At 47.9% G+C, this 19,800-nt stretch overlaps 1 protein-coding gene across 1 annotated transcript in view; it reads left to right on the top strand.

Annotated features, from left to right (window-relative positions):
* Nucleotides 1-19,800, top strand: part of LOC141166626 (excitatory amino acid transporter 5-like) — a 926,734-nt gene that overhangs the window by 106,232 nt on the left and 800,702 nt on the right. The window contains exon 2 of the mRNA XM_073653531.1: nt 9,659-9,738. Within this exon, the coding sequence (XP_073509632.1) occupies nt 9,659-9,738 (80 nt within the window). The remainder of the gene's footprint in view (nt 1-9,658; nt 9,739-19,800) is intronic.

Raw genomic sequence — 19,800 nt, 5'->3', positions numbered from 1 at the left:
CTCCCTCCTGAAACCTAAAGCACAGGCCCCCATCACCAACCTCAGCAGTGAGTATCTGGCCACTTATTTCCTAGAAAAAACAACCACATCCATCAGGACATCTCAGCCCAATCTCCCGAGTGCCTGGATCGCCTTCCCTGCCACACTTCAAGCTCACTTGCCTTCTTTGGGCCTGTTACAGAAGAAGTTACCCAGCTCCTCGCTTCTTCTCAACCTACAACCTGCAACAGTGACCCCATTCCTTCACATCTCCTGCAGTCCCTCTCACCGGTGGTCACTGACGCGCCCCTGGGCCTGTGTCGCGCTGCGTTGCGCATGCGGGAGCTTACCCGGAGCCGGATCTGTTGAGGGTTGTAGTCTCGTGGCGGTGACCCGGTCCGTGCCCAGGGAGTCAGACTAAGTGGCGCTGTATTAGCGGTAGATGTTGTACGACTACGCCACCCGTTGAATGCAGCGAAGGAGCTGCCGCTGCAGGGCAGACCGCTGAGGCCGGTGGTAGGATTGTGCAGCGTGATAGTATCACCTCCAACGGGAGGGGTATGGCCTCAGGGCAGCCGACGTGGATGATGGGGGTAGCAGGAATCACTCAGAGACGATGCGGTGTAATTCAGGGTCTTTACTGGTGATAAAGATAGACCCTCCCGGAGTACTGGCTAGCGATCGGGGCCTGGTCAGTCCTTGAGCAGATGGGATCTCCCCTGGCCAGGCGGAGTTGTAGGCCTCCCAAACTGACTGTACTCTTCTGGCTACCTTGCTAGAGGCGGGTATAAGTAGCCCACGTCCCTGAGTGTACCGTGTGGTGCTCACCCGTATGGCCGGTGACTCGGGGCCTTCTAGTAGCTTCCGCTCCACGACGGCGGTGCTGGTCCCATGCGTGTGACCGTGCCTTCGGGTTTCTTGGCCAGAGGACCTGAAATCCCCTGCCTGACGGATTCTGCTGCTGGGTAGGAGTTAGTCCCCACAGCCTCGGACTCCGGGTCCGGTAAGAAATCTTCTCAGTCAGGGCGAGCTCTGCAGCTGCCAGCCCCTGACTCCTTGTAACACTGCTCCCACAGAGCTCCTGTTGTTTCTTCCCATAGCTGCTTCTCTTCTCTGTCTCTACTTCTGGCATGGCCCAGGAGCTGGGCCCAGCCGGAGCCACAGCTCCCTGTCAGCCCTCCTGGCTGAACTCTCCCTCTGAACTCTCTAACCCTGCCTCAGCCCCAGGTTTATATAGGGGAAGTTCTTCCCCTCCCAGGACTGGGCAGGAGGTGTGGCATGCATAGGATTCCTGACCAAGAGACCTCCCACCTGCTCTCAGACATAACATTGCCGTTACTGTGGAAACCAGACCCCTGGGGTGCCACATTCCCCCCTAGTGAAATTTAGTACTCCGGGACTAAACATATTTTTAGAAAAACATAACAAGGTATAAACAATAATAATACAATAAGAAAAACACATAAAGATGGTTACGGCATGTCCGCAACCGGGTGCAGTTTTTGAAGAAAAGCAAGGTGTCCATTTCACCAAAACAGGGAGACGTAACCAGGTAGGGGTCTGTCCTGCCCCGAGTCCTTAACAGTCTTTAGTCCATTCCTGGGTTACGCTCCAACCATGTACAAAGGATTCCCGGTAAATCCACCAAAGACTCCCATAAATTACTAGAAACACATAATTATTTACAGGATATGGCCGCTCTCAGTCCTCGGCCAGTGGGGATAAGGAATGGCTGCTCACAGTCCTCAGCCTGGTTTAAGATAGGGGCACATGGGGAACAATTCACTAATCCCAACGGGGACCATATTTTAATTAGCAGCAGTCCTTGTACCCTTATGGGTAACTATTTACAGCTCTTTATTCACGCTACTTCCCTTCAGTAGCTATGTCCTCTTTGTGCTCCCTCCTGAGGGTAGTCCTCAGACCCGTCCGGGTCCTCTTGGCTTTCCTCGTATTGGTAGTACTGCAGCTCCTCCTCGGTTAGCTGGGTTAGTATCTCTGCGACAGTCCTCCTCCCAGGTGGCCAGGACTTTACCCCCCTTTGGGCTGCCCCGGTTAATTGGGCCACCAGGATGCTCACTTTTTGCTCCTCTGTGAGGGGGTACACCTGGAAGAGGCTATCCAGCTTTTCTCTAAAGTCATGCAGGGTATGTGACTCCCCTGAGTACTGGGGTAGCCAGGCTGCCCCCGGGATATAGGGCATGGTGAAAGGCATGACCGCAACAGCGGTGGCGCTGGCGGGGGTTGAAGCGGTGAAGCTCTCCTCCGTATCCGGCATCCTTCTCCCCCCTAGTGGACCGTGGCCTACCTTGCGATGATCCTCTTCCGTAGGCCGCGGCTCCGCAGTGGATCGTCAGGGTTGAGGACCTTCCGTCGCGCTCCTGTGACGTCGGCGTCTGCTGGGCTCCTTCCAGGACCTTACGCAACGTCCGGACGTGAGGCGGGGCTTCAGTTCTCGCGCGCTTTCGGAGTCCACGCCCCTCTTCTTCCCGCGCGGCGTCCTCAAGATGGCGTCCAATGGCGGGAAAACTCCACGTATGGCGGGAAGAAGGCTGAAGATGGCGCCGGATGGCGGGAAAACTCCACCGATGGCGGGAAGGAAGCGGAAGATGGCGCCGGATGGCGGGAATCTTCACCACAGGTAAGTTTGAACAGTCTTTTTCAGGCACGCAGTACCCGGTGGTTGCGGGCACGAGATCCTGCCGACTACGCCAAAAGTTGACGCGCCCCTGGGCCTGTGTCGCGCTGCGTTGCGCATGCGGGAGCTTACCCGGAGCCGGATCTGTTGAGGGTTGTAGTCTCGTGGCGGTGACCCGGTCCGTGCCCAGGGAGTCAGACTAAGTGGCGCTGTATTAGCGGTAGATGTTGTACGACTACGCCACCCGTTGAATGCAGCGAAGGAGCTGCTGCTGCAGGGCAGACCGCTGAGGCCGGTGGTAGGATTGTGCAGCGTGATAGTATCACCCCCAACGGGAGGGGTATGGCCTCAGGGCAGCCGACGTGGATGATGGGGGTAGCAGGAATCACTCAGAGACGATGCGGTGTAATTCAGGGTCTTTACTGGTGATAAAGATAGACCCTCCCGGAGTACTGGCTAGCGATCGGGGCCTGGTCAGTCCTTGAGCAGATGGGATCTCCCCTGGCCAGGCGGAGTTGTAGGCCTCCCAAACTGACTGTACTCTTCTGGCTACCTTGCTAGAGGCGGGTATAAGTAGCCCACGTCCCTGAGTGTACCGTGTGGTGCTCACCCGTATGGCCGGTGACTCGGGGCCTTCTAGTAGCTTCCGCTCTACGACGGCGGTGCTGGTCCCATGCGTGTGACCGTGCCTTCGGGTTTCTTGGCCAGAGGACCTGAAATCCCCTGCCTGACGGATTCTGCTGCTGGGTAGGAGTTAGTCCCCACAGCCTCGGACTCCGGGTCCGGTAAGAAATCTTCTCAGTCAGGGCGAGCTCTGCAGCTGCCAGCCCCTGACTCCTTGTAACACTGCTCCCACAGAGCTCCTGTTGTTTCTTCCCATAGCTGCTTCTCTTCTCTGTCTCTACTTCTGGCATGGCCCAGGAGCTGGGCCCAGCCGGAGCCACAGCTCCCTGTCAGCCCTCCTGGCTGAACTCTCCCTCTGAACTCTCTAACCCTGCCTCAGCCCCAGGTTTATATAGGGGAAGTTCTTCCCCTCCCAGGACTGGGCAGGAGGTGTGGCATGCATAGGATTCCTGACCAAGAGACCTCCCACCTGCTCTCAGACATAACATTGCCGTTACTGTGGAAACCAGACCCCTGGGGTGCCACAGTCACCACTTACCTGACTAAAATATTTAACCTCTCTTTCTTCAGGCATCTTTCCCTCCTCATTTAAACATGCCATCATAACCCCTTTACTTAAAAAGCCATTCCTGTACCAGGATTGCACTGCTAACTACAGACCTGTCTCTAATCTGCCATTCATCTCTAAACTCCTGGAACTCTTGGTCCACTCCCGTCTAATCCGCTATCAATCAGATAACTCTCTCCTCGACCCTCTATAATCTGGTCATTGCTCCCTGCTGATTCTACTGGATCTCTCTGCCGCATTTGACACTGTGGATCACCAGCTCCTCCTCACTATGCTCTGTTCTATAGCACTCAAGGACACCGTTCTCTCCTGGTTCTCCTATCTCTCTGACCGCTCCTTCACTGTATCTTTTGCCAGCTCCTCTTCCTCTCCTCGTCCCTTTACTATCGGGGTTCTGCAGGGCTCAGTTCTAGGCCCCCTCCTTTACTCTCTATACACTGGCCTTATTGGACAAATAATCAGCAGATTTGGGTTTCAGTACCATCCCTATGCTGAGGACACCTAATTACACAGTTCCTCTCCTGAAATCACCCCTACCCTAATACAAAATACCAAGGATTGTTTGTCTGCTGTCTCAAACTTCATGTCCTCCCTCTATCGTAAACTGAATCTCTACAAAACTGAACTTCTTGTGTTTCTCCTCTCTACTAACCTAACTCTACCTAACATTGAAATTACCTTGGAGCGTTCAACCATAACTCCCAAACAGCACGCCCGCTGCCTTGGGGTCATATTCGACACTAAACTTTCCTTTACTACTTATATCCGATCACTCACCCGCTCTTGCCAACTGCATCTTAAAAATATCTCCAGAATCCGACCTTTTCTCACCTTTGAAACTCCTAAAACTCTTACTGTCCCTCTTATTCACTCTCGTCTGGTCTACTGCAACTCTCTTCTGATCGGTCTCCCTCTCACCAAACTTTCTCCACTCCAATCCGTCTTGAATGCGGCAGCTAGGCTCGTATTTCTGTCCAGCTACTTCACCGATGCCTCCATCTTGTGCCAGTCATTACACTGGTTACCCATTCGTTACAGAGTCGAATATAAACTCATCGCTCTCACCCACAAAGCTCTCCACAGTTCTGCACTGCCTTATATCTCCTCTCATCTCTGTCTATTGCTCTACACGTGCCTTCCGTTCTACAAATGACCTAAGACTAACATACCCCATAATCCGAACCTCGCACCTCCGTCTCCAAGACTGCTGTCATGCTGCGCCAGTTCTCTGGAATGCACTTCCCCAGACGATCCGACTGATACCTAGCCCCCACGTCTTCAAACGCGCTTTTAAAACATATCTCTTTAAACAAGCCTACATCCTCAACTCAGTAAACTAACTTTCCCCTGTTCCCTCCTTCTAAACATAATTCAGAATCTGTTCCCTACTCTTCATCTGTCTCCACACCCTCCATGCACATGATAACTGCACTTGATACTTGATTATTGCACTTAAACAGCCTGTGGCACTGCTGAGGTGTTATGGAAGCCCAGGTTGCTTTGATAGCTACTTTCAGCTCGTCTGGATTGTTGGGTCTGGTGTCTCTCATCTTCCTCTTGACATAGATTCTCTATGGGGTTAAGGTCAGGCGAGCTTGCTGGCCAATCAAGCACAATGATACTGTGGTTTTTAAACCAGGTATTGGTACTTTTGGCAGTGTGGACAGGTGCCAAGTCCTGCTGGAGAATTAAATTTCCATCTCCAAAAAGCTTGTTGGCAGAGGGAAGCATGAATTGTTCTAAAATCTGGTAGATGGCTGCGCTGACTTTGGTCTTGATAAAACACAGTGGACCCCAGGGGTGGATTAAGAGTAGCAAGGGCCCCGGGCAGTTTAGAAGGCATGCCCCCCCCCTCCACACACACACACCTGATTTATCACGTGACCTGTCACATGATCCCCTGTGATAGATCATGTGATAGTTCACGTGAAATTAATTTGGCACAATATTAATTATAATATTTTTTTTAGGCTGTGTGCCCACTATGCGTTTTTTAAGCGTTTCCGCAGCGGCAATTCCGCTGCAGAAATGCTTAAACGCTTGGTAGAAGCTGGTTGCATGGATTTATATAGTGTAACCAAGTTGTCAAGCACTTTCCAAGTGATGCTAAAATCGCTTGGAAAGCACTTGTCAACCCGCATGTGGAAATGCAAGTGAAGAACGCTTCACATCCGCATGTTCCTGGCAGGAAAACGCATGTACAATCCGCATGTACAATCCGCATGTACAATCCGCATGCATTTTTTCTGCCAGGGAGATGCGGAAATGATCAAAAAAAATCCGCAACATTTCTGTATCGTGGGCACATAGCCTTACATTAATTTTATGACTCCATATTGAGGCTGCACGGTGCCATCTATACATAGCGGGAGGCCGCACGTAGCCATCTATACACAACGGGAGGCCGCACATAGCCATCTATACACAGCGGGAGGCCGCACGTAGCCATCTATACACAGCGGGAGGCCGCACGTAGCCATCTATACACAGCGGGAGGCCACACGTAGCCATCTATACACAGCGGGAGGCCGCACGTAGCCATCTATACACAGCAGGAGGCCGCACGGCGCCATCTATACACAGTGGGAGGCCGCGCGGCGTCCCCCCAGAGACAGCAGGAGGCCGCACGGCGCCATGTATACTCAGCAGGAGGCTGCACGTAGCCATCTATACACAGCAGGAGGCCGCACGGCGCCATCTATACACAGCAGGGGGCCGCACGGCACCATCTATACACAGCAGGGGGCCGCACGGCGCCATCTATAGACAGCAGGGGGCCGCACGGCGCCATCTATACACAGCAGGGGGCCGCACGGCGCCATCTATACACAGCAGGGGGCCGCACGGCGCCATCTATACACAGCAGGGGGCCGCACGGCGCCACCTATACACAGCAGGGGGGAGCACGGCGCCATCTATACACAGCAGGGGGCCGCATGGCGCCATCTATACACAGCAGGGGGGCGTACGGCGCCCCCCCAGAGACAGCAGGAGGCCGCATGGCGCCAACTATACTCAGCAGGAGGCCGCACGCAGTCACGCATGTAGTCACGCACACACACAAACACATTTGAAACACAAAAATACATATAAACAGACATCACACAATGATATCTGCCTGCACACACACACACACACACACACAAACACACACACACACAGACTCACCATCCCCCGGCTCCATTACTCCTGCCTGCTCTGACTTATCTGTTGCAGCAGTGCAGGCCGGGCGCGCACTGTGTGACGTCACAGCTAGGAGACACGGCCTCTCCTAGCAGTGACGCGGCCGGGCCAGCACAGGGAAGTTAACTGCTGCAGTGCTGGCCCGGCCGATGAAGAAGTAGCGGCGGCCGCTGCTGGGGGAGCGGTCCGGGGCCCCCCCTCCCGCCACTGCTACCGGTATGTGCCGCGGCGGCCTGCACATATAATGAGGGCAATCCGGCATTAGACACCCCGCACGGAGCCGCGGGCCCCCTGCAGGCTCGGGGCCCCGGGCGGTAGCCCGGATTGCCCTCATTATAATCCGCCTATGGTGGACCCACACCAGCAGATTACATGGCTCCCCAAACTATCACTGATTGTGGAAACTTCACACTAGACCTCAAGCAGCTTGGATTGTGTGCCTCTCCACTCTTCCTCCAGACTCTGGGACCTTGATTTTCAAATGAAAATTGGCACTCTGGGACCTTGTGGAGTGTGTCAATGACTGCCTTCTGGCCATCTGTCAAGTCAGCAGTCTTCCCCATGATTGTGGAGCCTACTGAAACAGAGTAAGGGACATTTTTAAACGCTTAGGAAGCCTTTGCTGGTGTTTTTTGTTAATTATTTTAATTTACTGAGATAATGACTCTTTTGTTTTCATTGGCTGTAAGCCATAATCATTAACAGAAATAAACACTTGAAATAGATCACTCTGTTTGTAATGACTCTATATAATATATGAGTTTCACTTTTTGTATTGAAGAACTGAAATAAATTTAATTTTTTGATGATATTCTAATTTTATGAGATGCACCTGTATGTCTCCTCATGCGGACTTTGAGTGGTCCCGAAGTGCAACCAATGTATTGCACTTTACATTGTACACATTCTACAAGGTATATCACACAAGATATATTACAATTCATGAAATTGTGTATGTTAAGGCTGCGTGCCCACGTTGTGGATTACAAGAGTTTTTGATGTGGAATTTCTGCAGCGTAAACGCTTGTTAAACGCTAGGTAATCCGCACCCCATGGTCCCCAATGAGAATCCGCAAGTTCTATGCCCACGCTGCGGATTTTTCCAAAAGTCCACAGCATGTTCATTAATTTTGCGTTTCGCAAGCGGAATTGCCTTTTGCAATGCATTAAAAAACGCAAGGCAGTTCCGCATGTGGAAATCGCGCGATAAACGCACGATAAACGCGTGCGGAATTCCGCATGCGTTTTTACTTGCAGAAATGCTTTTCTGCTTCATTTCTGCAACGTGGGCACATAGCCTTAAGGTTTGTTTATTGTATATGGAAGCAAAACTATCCTTTTTTATTGCATGAGTGCAAACTTTGCAGCGATTTGCTCCAGCTTTGAAAAACCCATTTAATTCCAGCCATGTGTTAGATCTATGGTGATTGTCATTATGACTCTGAAAAATACTTGGAGATCAAGTCATGCCTAACATGGGTGTTTTGCAACAAATCTGATATCATTGGTAAGAATGTTGTTCAAACGGGAATTCTGATGTAACATTGGAATATATTTTTTAATAATATTAACTATTACTTTATATTGTGGGCTCTATGTTGTGGAGAATGTAATGTTGGAACTGTAACAACCCATATTATTTTTTTTTTATTTGTCAGTAAATTTTTACGATCTAAATTTAATGCCATATTACATGCTTTCTTTAAAGTCCACCCCGGATAACCTCTTTTTAGTAATCTCTCACACACTTTGTTCGCCTCATTATCAAAAGTTTGTCAATCTGTACAATTACATCTGATTCTAATAAGTAGGGGATATTACGTTTGAAACGTGGGGGATGACAAGAGCTTGCCTCCAAGATGTTTTTTCTGGCAGTTGATTTCTTGAAGGGGCTATATTGACTGTACACATGTTTTCTAGGTAATCAGAGGCTTTGCAATAGTGCAAATGTATTTGCAGCAAATTGTACTTTTTGGAAAAATTCAGCAAAGCGGTTAATATTTGAAGAACTGACAGTATTTTGAAGTGGGTTTTCAACTCTATTGATGGTTTTTGCGCCAAATTCTTCAAAATGGCGCATATGGTTCATAAATATTGTGCAAAGTCAAAAATCTTTTTTTCCTTTTACGCTCAAGGTCTATTTTATTCTGCAATGCTGCAGAGTTTAAGAGTTAATGCAATTTAAAAAGCTGGCAGGGGACTGAGTCTTGGATTACTAGTCTGAGACAGGTTCCCACCACCTTCTCCAGAGCCCACTCCCCATGAATGACATGCCTCTCCCCACATTTGTGTAATAGGGAGAGACCTGTCAGTCTGACGGAGTGGGTGAGTGGAGGGAGAAGCCGCTGCTGGTCTGCCTCTGACTAGTCCCTATCTTTTCAAAGTATATTTCGGAATAAAACACTCACGGCTGCAATAATTCATTCAGCTTCTGATTTATGCTGTCCATGGCTTGGGCAGTTAGAATATGCTGCCATGTTCCCTTTAAAAACTCCACCATGCAATACTCTGGTCAAAAATATGTGGAACATTATTACAATGAAAATATTCAACATATTATGAAATGATATAAAGATTGGTAAATGAAAAAGTCATTTGAATATGTACGTTTATTTAAGTAAATGTTATATTCATTTCATTTTATATATATTTTTTTCATTTTCCAGGAGAAACAGTACTTTTCCTTCCCTGGGGAATTGCTAATGAGAATGCTCAAGATGCTAATTCTGCCTCTTATTACTTCCAGGTGACTTATTTAATTATTTCTGAATTGGTTAGTGACCTAAGCTATGTTCACATGTATGCCTTTTTTTGTTGCAATAATAGTTAAACCATGTTCACCTTCATTTTTAAAAATTGCTTGAAACACTTTGTTGTTTTTGTTGTTGCAGTTGTTGTAGCAACATAAGAACACAATCTTAATGTTGTTAAATACTGAGCCTGTAATCAGAATGATGAACTACAGCTCTGTCATATGTTGTCGTATATGTTAAAGTTACAATAAATTATATGTACTGTAAAAATGACAGCACAATGCTATAGACAAATACCTTATACTGTACATATAAATAATATAATCAAATTATAAGGCTATGTGCCCACGATGCAGAAATGAAGCAGAAAATTTCCGCAGCATTTCTGCATCTCCCTGGCAGAAAAAACGCATGCAGATTGTACATGCGGATTGTACATGCGGATTGTACATGCGGATTGTACATGTGGATTGTACATGAGGATTGTGCATGTGTTTTTCCTGCAGAATACATGCGGAATACATGCGGATTCACATGCGTACCCACATGCGTTAACGCATGTGTTTCCGCATGCGGACTGACAAGCACTTTCCAGGCGATAGCATCACTTGGAAAGTGCTTGACAACTAGGTCACACTGTATAAATCCATGCAAAAGGCATGGATTTATACAGTGTGACCGTAAAAATAAAATAAAGCTATACTCACCCCCGATGCCCCGCCGCGTGTGCTGCAGCACTCGTCCTGGCTTCTTCCGGGTTGCCGGCACATCGCGAGACAGCCTGCGGTCACATGACTGCGACGTCATCTCAGGTCCTGGAAGGAGAAGCGCTGCCGGCATGCAGAGAGAAGCCGCCGGACAGGTGAATATAAACTTTATTTATTATTTTATTCTTTTTTTACAGATACAATGGTACCCAGGTCTGGATGAGAGTCTCCTCTCCTCCAGAACTGGGTACCATCCGCACATAGAGACGCATAGAAGCCGCTTGTACAAATGTACAGACACGGATTCTATGAGTCTCAATGCAAGTCAATGGCGGCGCTTCCGTTGCGCTTCCGCAAAATTAATGAACATGCTGCGGATTTATGAGCGCTGCTGAAACGCTGCGGAAAAATCCGCAGCATGTGCATTGACATTGCGGAATGCCATTGGGGACCATGGGGTGCGGATTACCAAGCGTTTTTGATGCGTTTCCGCTGCGGAAACTCCGCAGCATAAACGCATGAAAAACGCATCGTGTGCACGCCGCCTAATGCTAAATAATGCCACCAAAACACTGCACACATGTACTGTATAATGATGCACATAAGAAATCCCAACATGCTGTATATAGTACAAACAAACCATGCCACCATATACTGTATTTAGAAAAAATGCAACATTTATCAAAAATATATAAAGTATATGCAGCATATATCAAAAAGAGAAGCAGAATCGCTGACAGTTTTGATGAGTGGGATGGTGCTTCATGGAGTACAATTCAAAAGGGTTGTCTGAAAGAAAACTCGACTGGAGGGATTTTAAACTTCATCAATTAACTGGCTACCCTTTTAGTCCCTTTGATCCAAACCCTATGCTTATTCCTGATTATTTTTCACTGCTTGCCATTATTTTCTCTGAAATACATCTACCACAAAAATATAACTTCTAGTTGTGGTGAGAAAAGGCCACTTTGATTACAGATCTTCACCCGCCTCTGTTCTCTATACAGTCATATGAAAAAGTTTGGGCACCCCTATTATTCTTAAGCTTAATGTTTTCTAAAAATTGGTGTTTTTGCAACAGCTATTTCAGTTTGATATATGTAATAACTGTTGGACACAGTAATGTTTCTGCCTTGAAATGAGGTTTATTGTACTAACAGAAAATGTGCAATCTGCATTCAAACAAAATTTGACAGGTGCATAAGTATGGGCACCTCACCAGAAAAGTGACATTAATATTTAGTAGATCCTCCTTTTGCAAAAATAACAGCCTTTAGTCGCTTCCTGTAGCTTTTAATGAGTTCCTGGATCCTGGATGAAGGTATTTTTGACCATTCCTCTTTACAAAACAATTCCAGTTCAGTTAAGTTTGATGGTCGCCGAGCATGGACAGCCCTCTTCAAATGATCCCACAGATGTTCAATGATATTCAGGTCTGGGGACTGGGATGACTTATAATTATAACCCTGTGCCTCTTTTAATTATGCTCCCCTTGACCTATTTTAATAATGACCCTATACCTCCTTATAATAAAAATATCCCCTGTCCTTTCTTATATTATTATTATTTTTATTATTAACTCCTTTCTTCCCCTAAAAATGATAACAATCCCCCCATTGTGCCTCCTTATAATAATCACCCTCAGTGCCTATTTATTGTAATAAGGCTCCTGAGCAGGGGCGTACATAGAAATAACAAGGCGCCCCATAAAAAAAGTCATATCACGTTAGTCAAAGAAGAACATATCTCCAAACTTTTTAATAAATGGAGAAGGAAATGTATTGCAGTACTTGGACAGTTATTTTTCCCTTACTGAAGCCCCCAAGTGGTCTCACTTTATCTCACTCACTTTGATACTCCTTTCGTGACCCCCGTATAGTATTATGCCCCCACAAAGTATGATGACCCCACACACTATGATTGCCCCACAAACTTTACACAAAGTATGATGCCCCACAGCACCCAACACAGTAAGATTGTCACCACAGCCTCCCATACAGTATGGTATCCACCACAGCCCCCAATATTCGGCACCACAGACCCTCACACAGTATGATGTCCACCACAGGCCACTATATAAAGTGTGATGTCCACCAAAGCCCCCCCCGTACAGTATGATTAGCCCACAGCCCCCATATAATATGATGTCCCCCATAACCATCCCATACACTATGATAATCACCACAGTCCCCAACATAGTATAATGTACCCCATAGACCTCCACACAGTATAATGTCCACAACAGCCATCCTACACAGTAAGATGGTCTCCCACAGCCTCCTCACTCAGTATATTAGATCCCCCATACATTATGAAGATCCCTCACAACCCCAATACTGTATGACGGTCCTCCCACAGGCCCCCTATATATTATGATGGTTCACATCATAGCCCCCTATATATTATGATGGTCCACATCATAGCCCCCTATATATTATGATGGTCCACATCATAGCCCCCTATATATTATGGTGGTCCACATCATAGCCCCCTATATATTATGATGGTCCACCTCACAGACCCCCATATAATATGATCGTTCCTCGAACACCCCCATATATTATGATGGTCCACCCCACAGTTCCTTGTATATTATGATGGTACACCTCACAGCCCCTACATAATATGATGGTACCCCCCAACAGCCCCCATATAGCATGATAGTTCACCTCATATCCCCCTATATAGTATGACGGTCCACCTCACAGTCTCCCATATAATATGATGGTCCCCCCAACAGCCCCCTATGTAGTATGATGGTCCCCCCAACAGTACACTATATAGTATGGTGGTCCAACTCACAGAGCCCCATATACTGTGATGGTACCCCAGCGCCTCCCCCAAAAAAAAACCCTATACTCACCTAATCCAAACTCCTCATCCTCCACAACATCTGTCTCTTCTATCCATTCTCGCAGTGGATGCTAGCGGCGCGATGCAGTGACGTCATTGCACTTCTTACGTCCCCTGCTTGGTGCTGGCCTACAGCAGGTCGCAGACAGAAGGGACACCCACGGCCTGCTGGGGTAAGTGACGGAGCCAGCGACTTTGTGCTCCGTCACAGCTGTTAACAGTATGAGTGATTTGAGGATGCCGATTCTGTTAACAACATAGCAGATAAGGCAGCCCACAACCAGACAGACCCTTCTGGTATTTACCAGAATTGGCAGATGGCCAGTCCGGCCCTGGACTCCAGTTCAAAACCCTAACCATGGCATACAAAACCATCCACAACCTGTCTCCTCCATACATCTCTGACCTAGTCTCCCAGTACTTACCTGCACACAACCTCCGATCCGCACAAGATCTCCTTCTCTACTCTCTTCGAATCTCCACTTCCCACAATAGCATACAAGATTTCTCCCCCCCTACTCTGACGCAATCTACCCCAACATATTAGACTATCGCCTACCTTAGAAACCTTCCAAAGTAATCTGAAGACCTACCTCTTCTGACAAGTCTATAACCTACAGTAACCATCGTTCCACCATACCGCTGCATGACCAGCTCTCTTCTCACCCATCATTTGTAGACTTTGAGCCCTCGAGGGCAGGGTCCTCTCTCCTCCTGCACCATTCGGTGACTTCTATTGTTTAAGATTGCTGTACTTGTTTTTATTATGAATACCACTTTTTATACTTCATAATAGTTGTAAAATTTCTTCAATATGACTTGCATTTATTTGTGAAAATATCATAAATTTGGCAATATTTTTGAAAATTTCAAAATTTTCAAAATTTTAATTCTTATGCCCTTAAACCAGAGAGTTATGTCACACAAAATAGTTAATAAATAACATTTCCCACATGTCTACTTTACATTTGCATCAATTTTGAAACATAGTTTTTTTTGTTAGGAAGTTAGAAGGGTTAAAAGTTGATCAGCAATTTCTAATTTTTCCAACAAAATTGACAAAACCATTTTTTTAGGGACCACATCACATTGGAAGTGACTTTGGGGGGGGGGCCTATATGACAGAAAATTCCCAAAAGTGACACTATTCTAAAAACTGCACCCCTCAAGGTCCTTAAAACCACATTCAAGAAGTTTATTAACCCTTAAGATGCTTCACAGGAACTAAAGCAATGTGGAAGAAAAAAAAATAATATTTTACTTTTTTTCATAAAAATTTTACCTTAGCCCCAAATTTTCTATTTTCACAAGGGTATCAGGAGAAAATAATCACCAACATTTATTGTGCAACTTCTCCTGAGTACACCGATAACCCATACGTGGCGTAAAACTACTGTTTGGGCGCATGGCAGGGTTCGGAAGGGAAGGGGCTTTTTGAATGCAAAAATGTCTGGAATTGAGAGAGGATACAATGTCGTGTTTGGAGAGCCCCTGATGTGCCTAATCTGTGGAAACCCCCCACAAGTGACTTTGGGGTGTACGGAGTGGAAAAAACAAAAACAATTTTTTTTTTTTAAACAACATTAGCAAACTGTGCATGTATCACTTCTATCTTTTTAAGCATATCTTTTCTTAATATTTTACTATACTTAAGACTAGTGTTGAGCGATACCTTCCGATATCGGGAAATATCGGATCGGATTGGATCGGACCGATACCGAAAAAGTATCGGATATCGCCGATTCCGATACCGGAAACCAATGCAAGTCAATGGGACAGAAATATTGTAATGAAAATAAACCCTTTCTTTCCTTGTAGGTTAATTCTACATGAAGGAAAACAACTAAGAATAATGTAGAATGTATTGGGGGAGGTGGGGGAGACAATAAAGGCATAGAGGTTTAGCCCAATCAAATGGAATAGCAGGAATTAATATTTTTTTTAAGACGTTCTGAGTTACGGAAATATTGACTATGTTAAGTATTTTTATATTTTGTCAGATATTTCTGTTTCACTACTTCCATGCTCTTCACCTTCTTTTTTACTTCTCCCACACTTTCTCCTTCATCATCCTCAGCATCTTTTTCATCCACTTCTTCTTCACCTTCTTCATCTTCTTCGTATTATTCTTTTTTTTTACATTCTTCATATTCTACTTCTTCATCTTCTTCATATTCTTCTTCTTCATCATATTCTTATTTGTGACAGGCATTCCTGTAGTTGTTATCTATAAAAGGTTGGACATTACACCTTTCGTTCTGCCCGTCACAAAAGATTTACAACAGGATTTGTCCGCGTTCAGTTTGGCCTGCAGCAGCAGGTCTTTTCCAGGGGCACCACGAGGAGGAACGGACTCACCCCCATACACTGCTTAGTCATCTTCTGCTTATAATTTAAATATTATCTTTTGCTCTGATTTTTAGTCTTATGCTTAATGTTCTTCCGCTTTTTGTTCTGCAGCTTCTTGTATTTCTGCTTCTTGGTTTTCTGTCTCTTGTTCTTCTGTATCTTGGTGCTTGTCTTCTCTTCTTTGTCCTCTTGGTCAACTTCTTCAGGGTCATCTTCTTGGTCTTCTTCGGGGTGGTCTTCAGGGTCGTCTTCGGGGTCCTCGTCTTCTTCGGGGTGGTCTTCAGGGTCCTCGTCTTCTTCGGGGTGGTCTTCAGGGTCCTCGTCTTTTTTCGGGGAGGTCTTCAGGGTCCTCGTCTTCAGGGTCGTCGTCTTCGGGGTCCTCGTCTTCTTAGGGTTGGTCTTCAGGGTCCTCGTCTTCAGGGTCCTCGTCAGGGAGATCCAGAGTGATTACCAAGAACCATTTCAAAAAGCTTGAACTTGGAAATGTAGCAGAAGGTACAAGAAGGCTGAGAAACTACCGAGGACCAGCTGACGGTACTGGAACCCGGATGGGTAGAAGAAGGTACAAGAGCCAATGGAACTGCCAAAGACCAGCTGACGGTACTGGAACTCGGTTACTAAGCAGAAGGTACCTGTGCCAGAAAGCACTACCAAGGACCAGCAGACGTTGGTGGAACTTGGATACCGAGAAGGAGGCACCCAATCCAAAGGCACTGCCGAGAACCAGCTGACGGTACTGGAACCCGGATGGGTAGCAGAAGGTACCCATGTAAAAAAAAGTTCAAGGCCGCGAGCCGGCCGCAGTTACCAAAACCCACAGTCCTACAGGGGGTGCTTGTCCTATTGGCACTATGGAACCAGCCTTCATTGCCAGATCCCGCAGCCCACATAGGAGTCACCTAAACTGCAGGCACCATAGAGTCGGCTAACCCGACCGCAACACGACAGGACAACGCATTGGAGGCAAAGTGACGTTGACACTACCCGGAAACAGCTGGCGTGCTGGAACCAGGCTGGGCAGGAGGGAGTACCCGTGCCAAAGACACTGCCGAGAACCAGCTGACGGTACTGGAACCCGGATGGGTGGTAGAAGGTACAAGAGCAAATGGAACTACCGAGGACCAGCTGACGGTACTGGAACCCGGATGGGTAGCAGAAGGTACAAGAGCCAATGGAACTGCCGAAGACCAGCTGACGGTACTGGAACTCGGTTACTAAGCAGGAGGTACCTGTGCCAGAAAGCACTACCAAGGACCAGCAGACGTTGGTGGAACTTGGATACCGAGAAGGAGGCACCTAATCCAAAGGCACTGCCGAGAACCAGCTGACGGTACTGGAACCCGGATGGGTAGCAGAAGGTACCCATGTAAAAAAAAGTTCAAGGTCGCGAGCCGGCCGCAGTTACCAAAACCCACAGTCCTACAGGGGGTGCTTGTCCTATTGGCACTATGGAACCAGCCTTCATTGCCAGATCCCGCAGCCCACATAGGAGTCACCTAAACTGCAGGCACCATAGAGTCGGCTAACCCGACCGCAACACGACAGGACATCGCATTGGAGGCAAAGTGACGTTGACACTACCCGGAAACAGCTGGCATGCTGGAACCAGGCTGGGCAGGAGGGAGTAACCGTGCAAAAGACACTGCGGGGAAACAGCTGGCGGTGCTGGAACCGAGGGTAAATACTAAAAACAGAGTGGAGCCAGAGGTGTAATTGGAGCAAGTTTTATATCAGTAGTACAGTGGATGTGGACAAAGCAGGAGAATTTGCCGGACACACAGCTGGGGATCAGCTGACGTTACTGAACCCCAATAACACTGGAGCAAGCGTTGACTGTGCAGACGGCACTTCTGAGCAGCAACTAGCGGTATTGGAGCCCAGGGTAAATACTAAAAACAGAGGAGCCAGAGGTGTATTTGGAGGAGGTTTTAAATCAGTAGTACAGTGGATGTGGACAAAGCAGGAGAAATTGCCGTCCGCACAGCAGGGGAACAGCTGACATTACCGAACCCCAATAAAACGGCAGCAAGTGTTGACTGTGCAGACGGCACTTCCGAGCGCCAACTGGCGGTGTTGGAGCTCAGGGATAATACTGAAAACAGAGGAGCCAGAGGTGTAATTGGAGCAACTTTAAAATATGTAGTAGTGAGAATGTGGACAGAGCAGGAGAAATTGCCGTCCGCACAGCAGGGGAACAGCTGACGTTACTGAACCCCAATAACATGGCAGCAAGTGTTGACTGTGTAGACGGCACTTCCGAGCGCCAACTGGCGGTGTTGGAGCTCAGGGATAATACTGAAAACAGAGGAGCCAGAGGTGTATTTGGAGGAGGTTTTAAATCAGTAGTACAGTGGATGTGGACAGAGCAGGAGAAATTGCCGTCCGCACAGCAGGGGAACAGCTGACGTTACTGAACCCCAATAACACGGCAGCAAGTGTTGACTGTGCAGACGGAACTTCCGAGCGCCAACTGGCGGTGTTGGAGCTCAGGGATTACAGTTCAGGTGGTAGAAACATGAACAGAACAGGAGACCTGGATACTGTTGCCAACCAATTATTTATTCTGGAAGAGGACTGGCAAATTCATGAGAGATCCAGGCCTTGTTCATTTTGAGAAAAGTAAGCCGGTCAACGCTATCGGAGGATAGTCGCATGCGACGGTCTGTTAGTACACCACCTGCGGCACTAAAGACGCGTTCCGATAATACACTAGCAGCAGGGCAAGCTAGCACCTCCAATGCATACTGACTAAGCTCTGGCCATGTATCCAGCTTACAGACCCAAAACTTGAAGGGAGAAGAGCCATCTGGGAGTACACTAAGAGGGCAAGACATGTAGTCTGTCACCATCTGACGGAAACGTTGCCTCCTGCTGACTGGAGCCGTCTGTGATGGTGTAGACATTTGTGGCGGCGGGGACACAAAACTTTGCCACATTTCGGCCATACTGGTCTTGCCTTGTGCTGAGGCGCTGCTTCTGCTCCCTCTTTGTGCAGAGCTTCCTCCACTGCGTCGACGCACTGAGCTGCTTTGTAAAGCACTAGCAGCACTGCTCTCGGTTGGAATGGAGAACATGATGGAATGCACCAGTGCGTCTTGGTACTCCCGCATTTTACGCTCCCGGTTCAACGGTGTTATGAGGCTTTGTAAGTTGTCCCGGTAGCGAGAATCTAGGAGGGTGGACACCCAATAATCAGCCGTGTTGAGAATGTGGGCGATGCGGCGGTCGTTTCTCAGGCACTGCAGCATGAAATCAACCATGTGCTGCAGACTGCCAACTGGCCAAGAAACGCTGTCCCCTGCTTGAGGCGTGATCTCTGCCTGCTCTGCATCACCCCACCCTCGCTCTAGATACTGACTACTAGAGCATTGTGTACCTCCCTCCTCTGGACAGATGTCTTCCTCATCCATTGACTCCTCCTCATCCTCCTCACAAAGTGTCCCCTGCCTAGGCCTTTGTGAGGAACCACGTTGCGCAGACTGTAGAGAAGCAGATGGCATTTGTGACTCCTCATCCTCCACCTCTTCCAAAACCTCGTCCCTTAGTGCTTGCAGTGTTTTTTCAAGCAGGCAGATAAGGGGGATAGTCATGCTGACTAGTGCATCATCTGCACTCGCCATCCGCGTGGAATAATCGAAGGCACGCAAAACGTGGCAAATGTCCTTCATAAAGGCCCACTCAGTGGTGGTGAAGTGTGAACGGCAGGCACTGCGACTTGTTTGCGCCTGCTGCAGCTGGTACTCCATTACTGCTGCCTGCTGCTCTCACAACCTCTCCAACATATGTAACGTTGAATTCCACCTGGTGGGTAGGTCACATATGATGCGATGTTCCGGAAGACGTAATCGGCGCTGCAGAGCTGCAATGCGTGATCTTGCATTGCTGGAACGCCGCAAGTGAGCGCACTCTATGCGGACCTTGTGAAGCAGTGCATCAAGATCCGGATAGTCCCTCAAAAAACTCTGCACGACCAAGTTGAGCACATGTGCCAGACATGGGATGTGAGTGAGGTTGCCTAGGCCCAGAGCTGCCACCAGATTTCGGCCATTGTCGCACACTACCATGCCTGGCTGGAGATTCGCTGGCACAAACCACACGTCGCTCTGCTGCTTGATGGCATTCCAGAGCTCCTGCGCTGTGTGGCTT

The sequence above is a fragment of the Phyllobates terribilis genome, unplaced genomic scaffold (assembly GCF_046119375.1).
Source record: "Phyllobates terribilis strain yellow unplaced genomic scaffold, ASM4611937v1 Scaffold_1__5_contigs__length_1240528914, whole genome shotgun sequence".
Lineage (NCBI taxonomy): Eukaryota > Metazoa > Chordata > Amphibia > Anura > Dendrobatidae > Phyllobates > Phyllobates terribilis.
The sequence above is the reverse complement of the archived record's forward strand: the minus strand, read 5'-3'. Positions and strand labels throughout refer to the sequence as shown.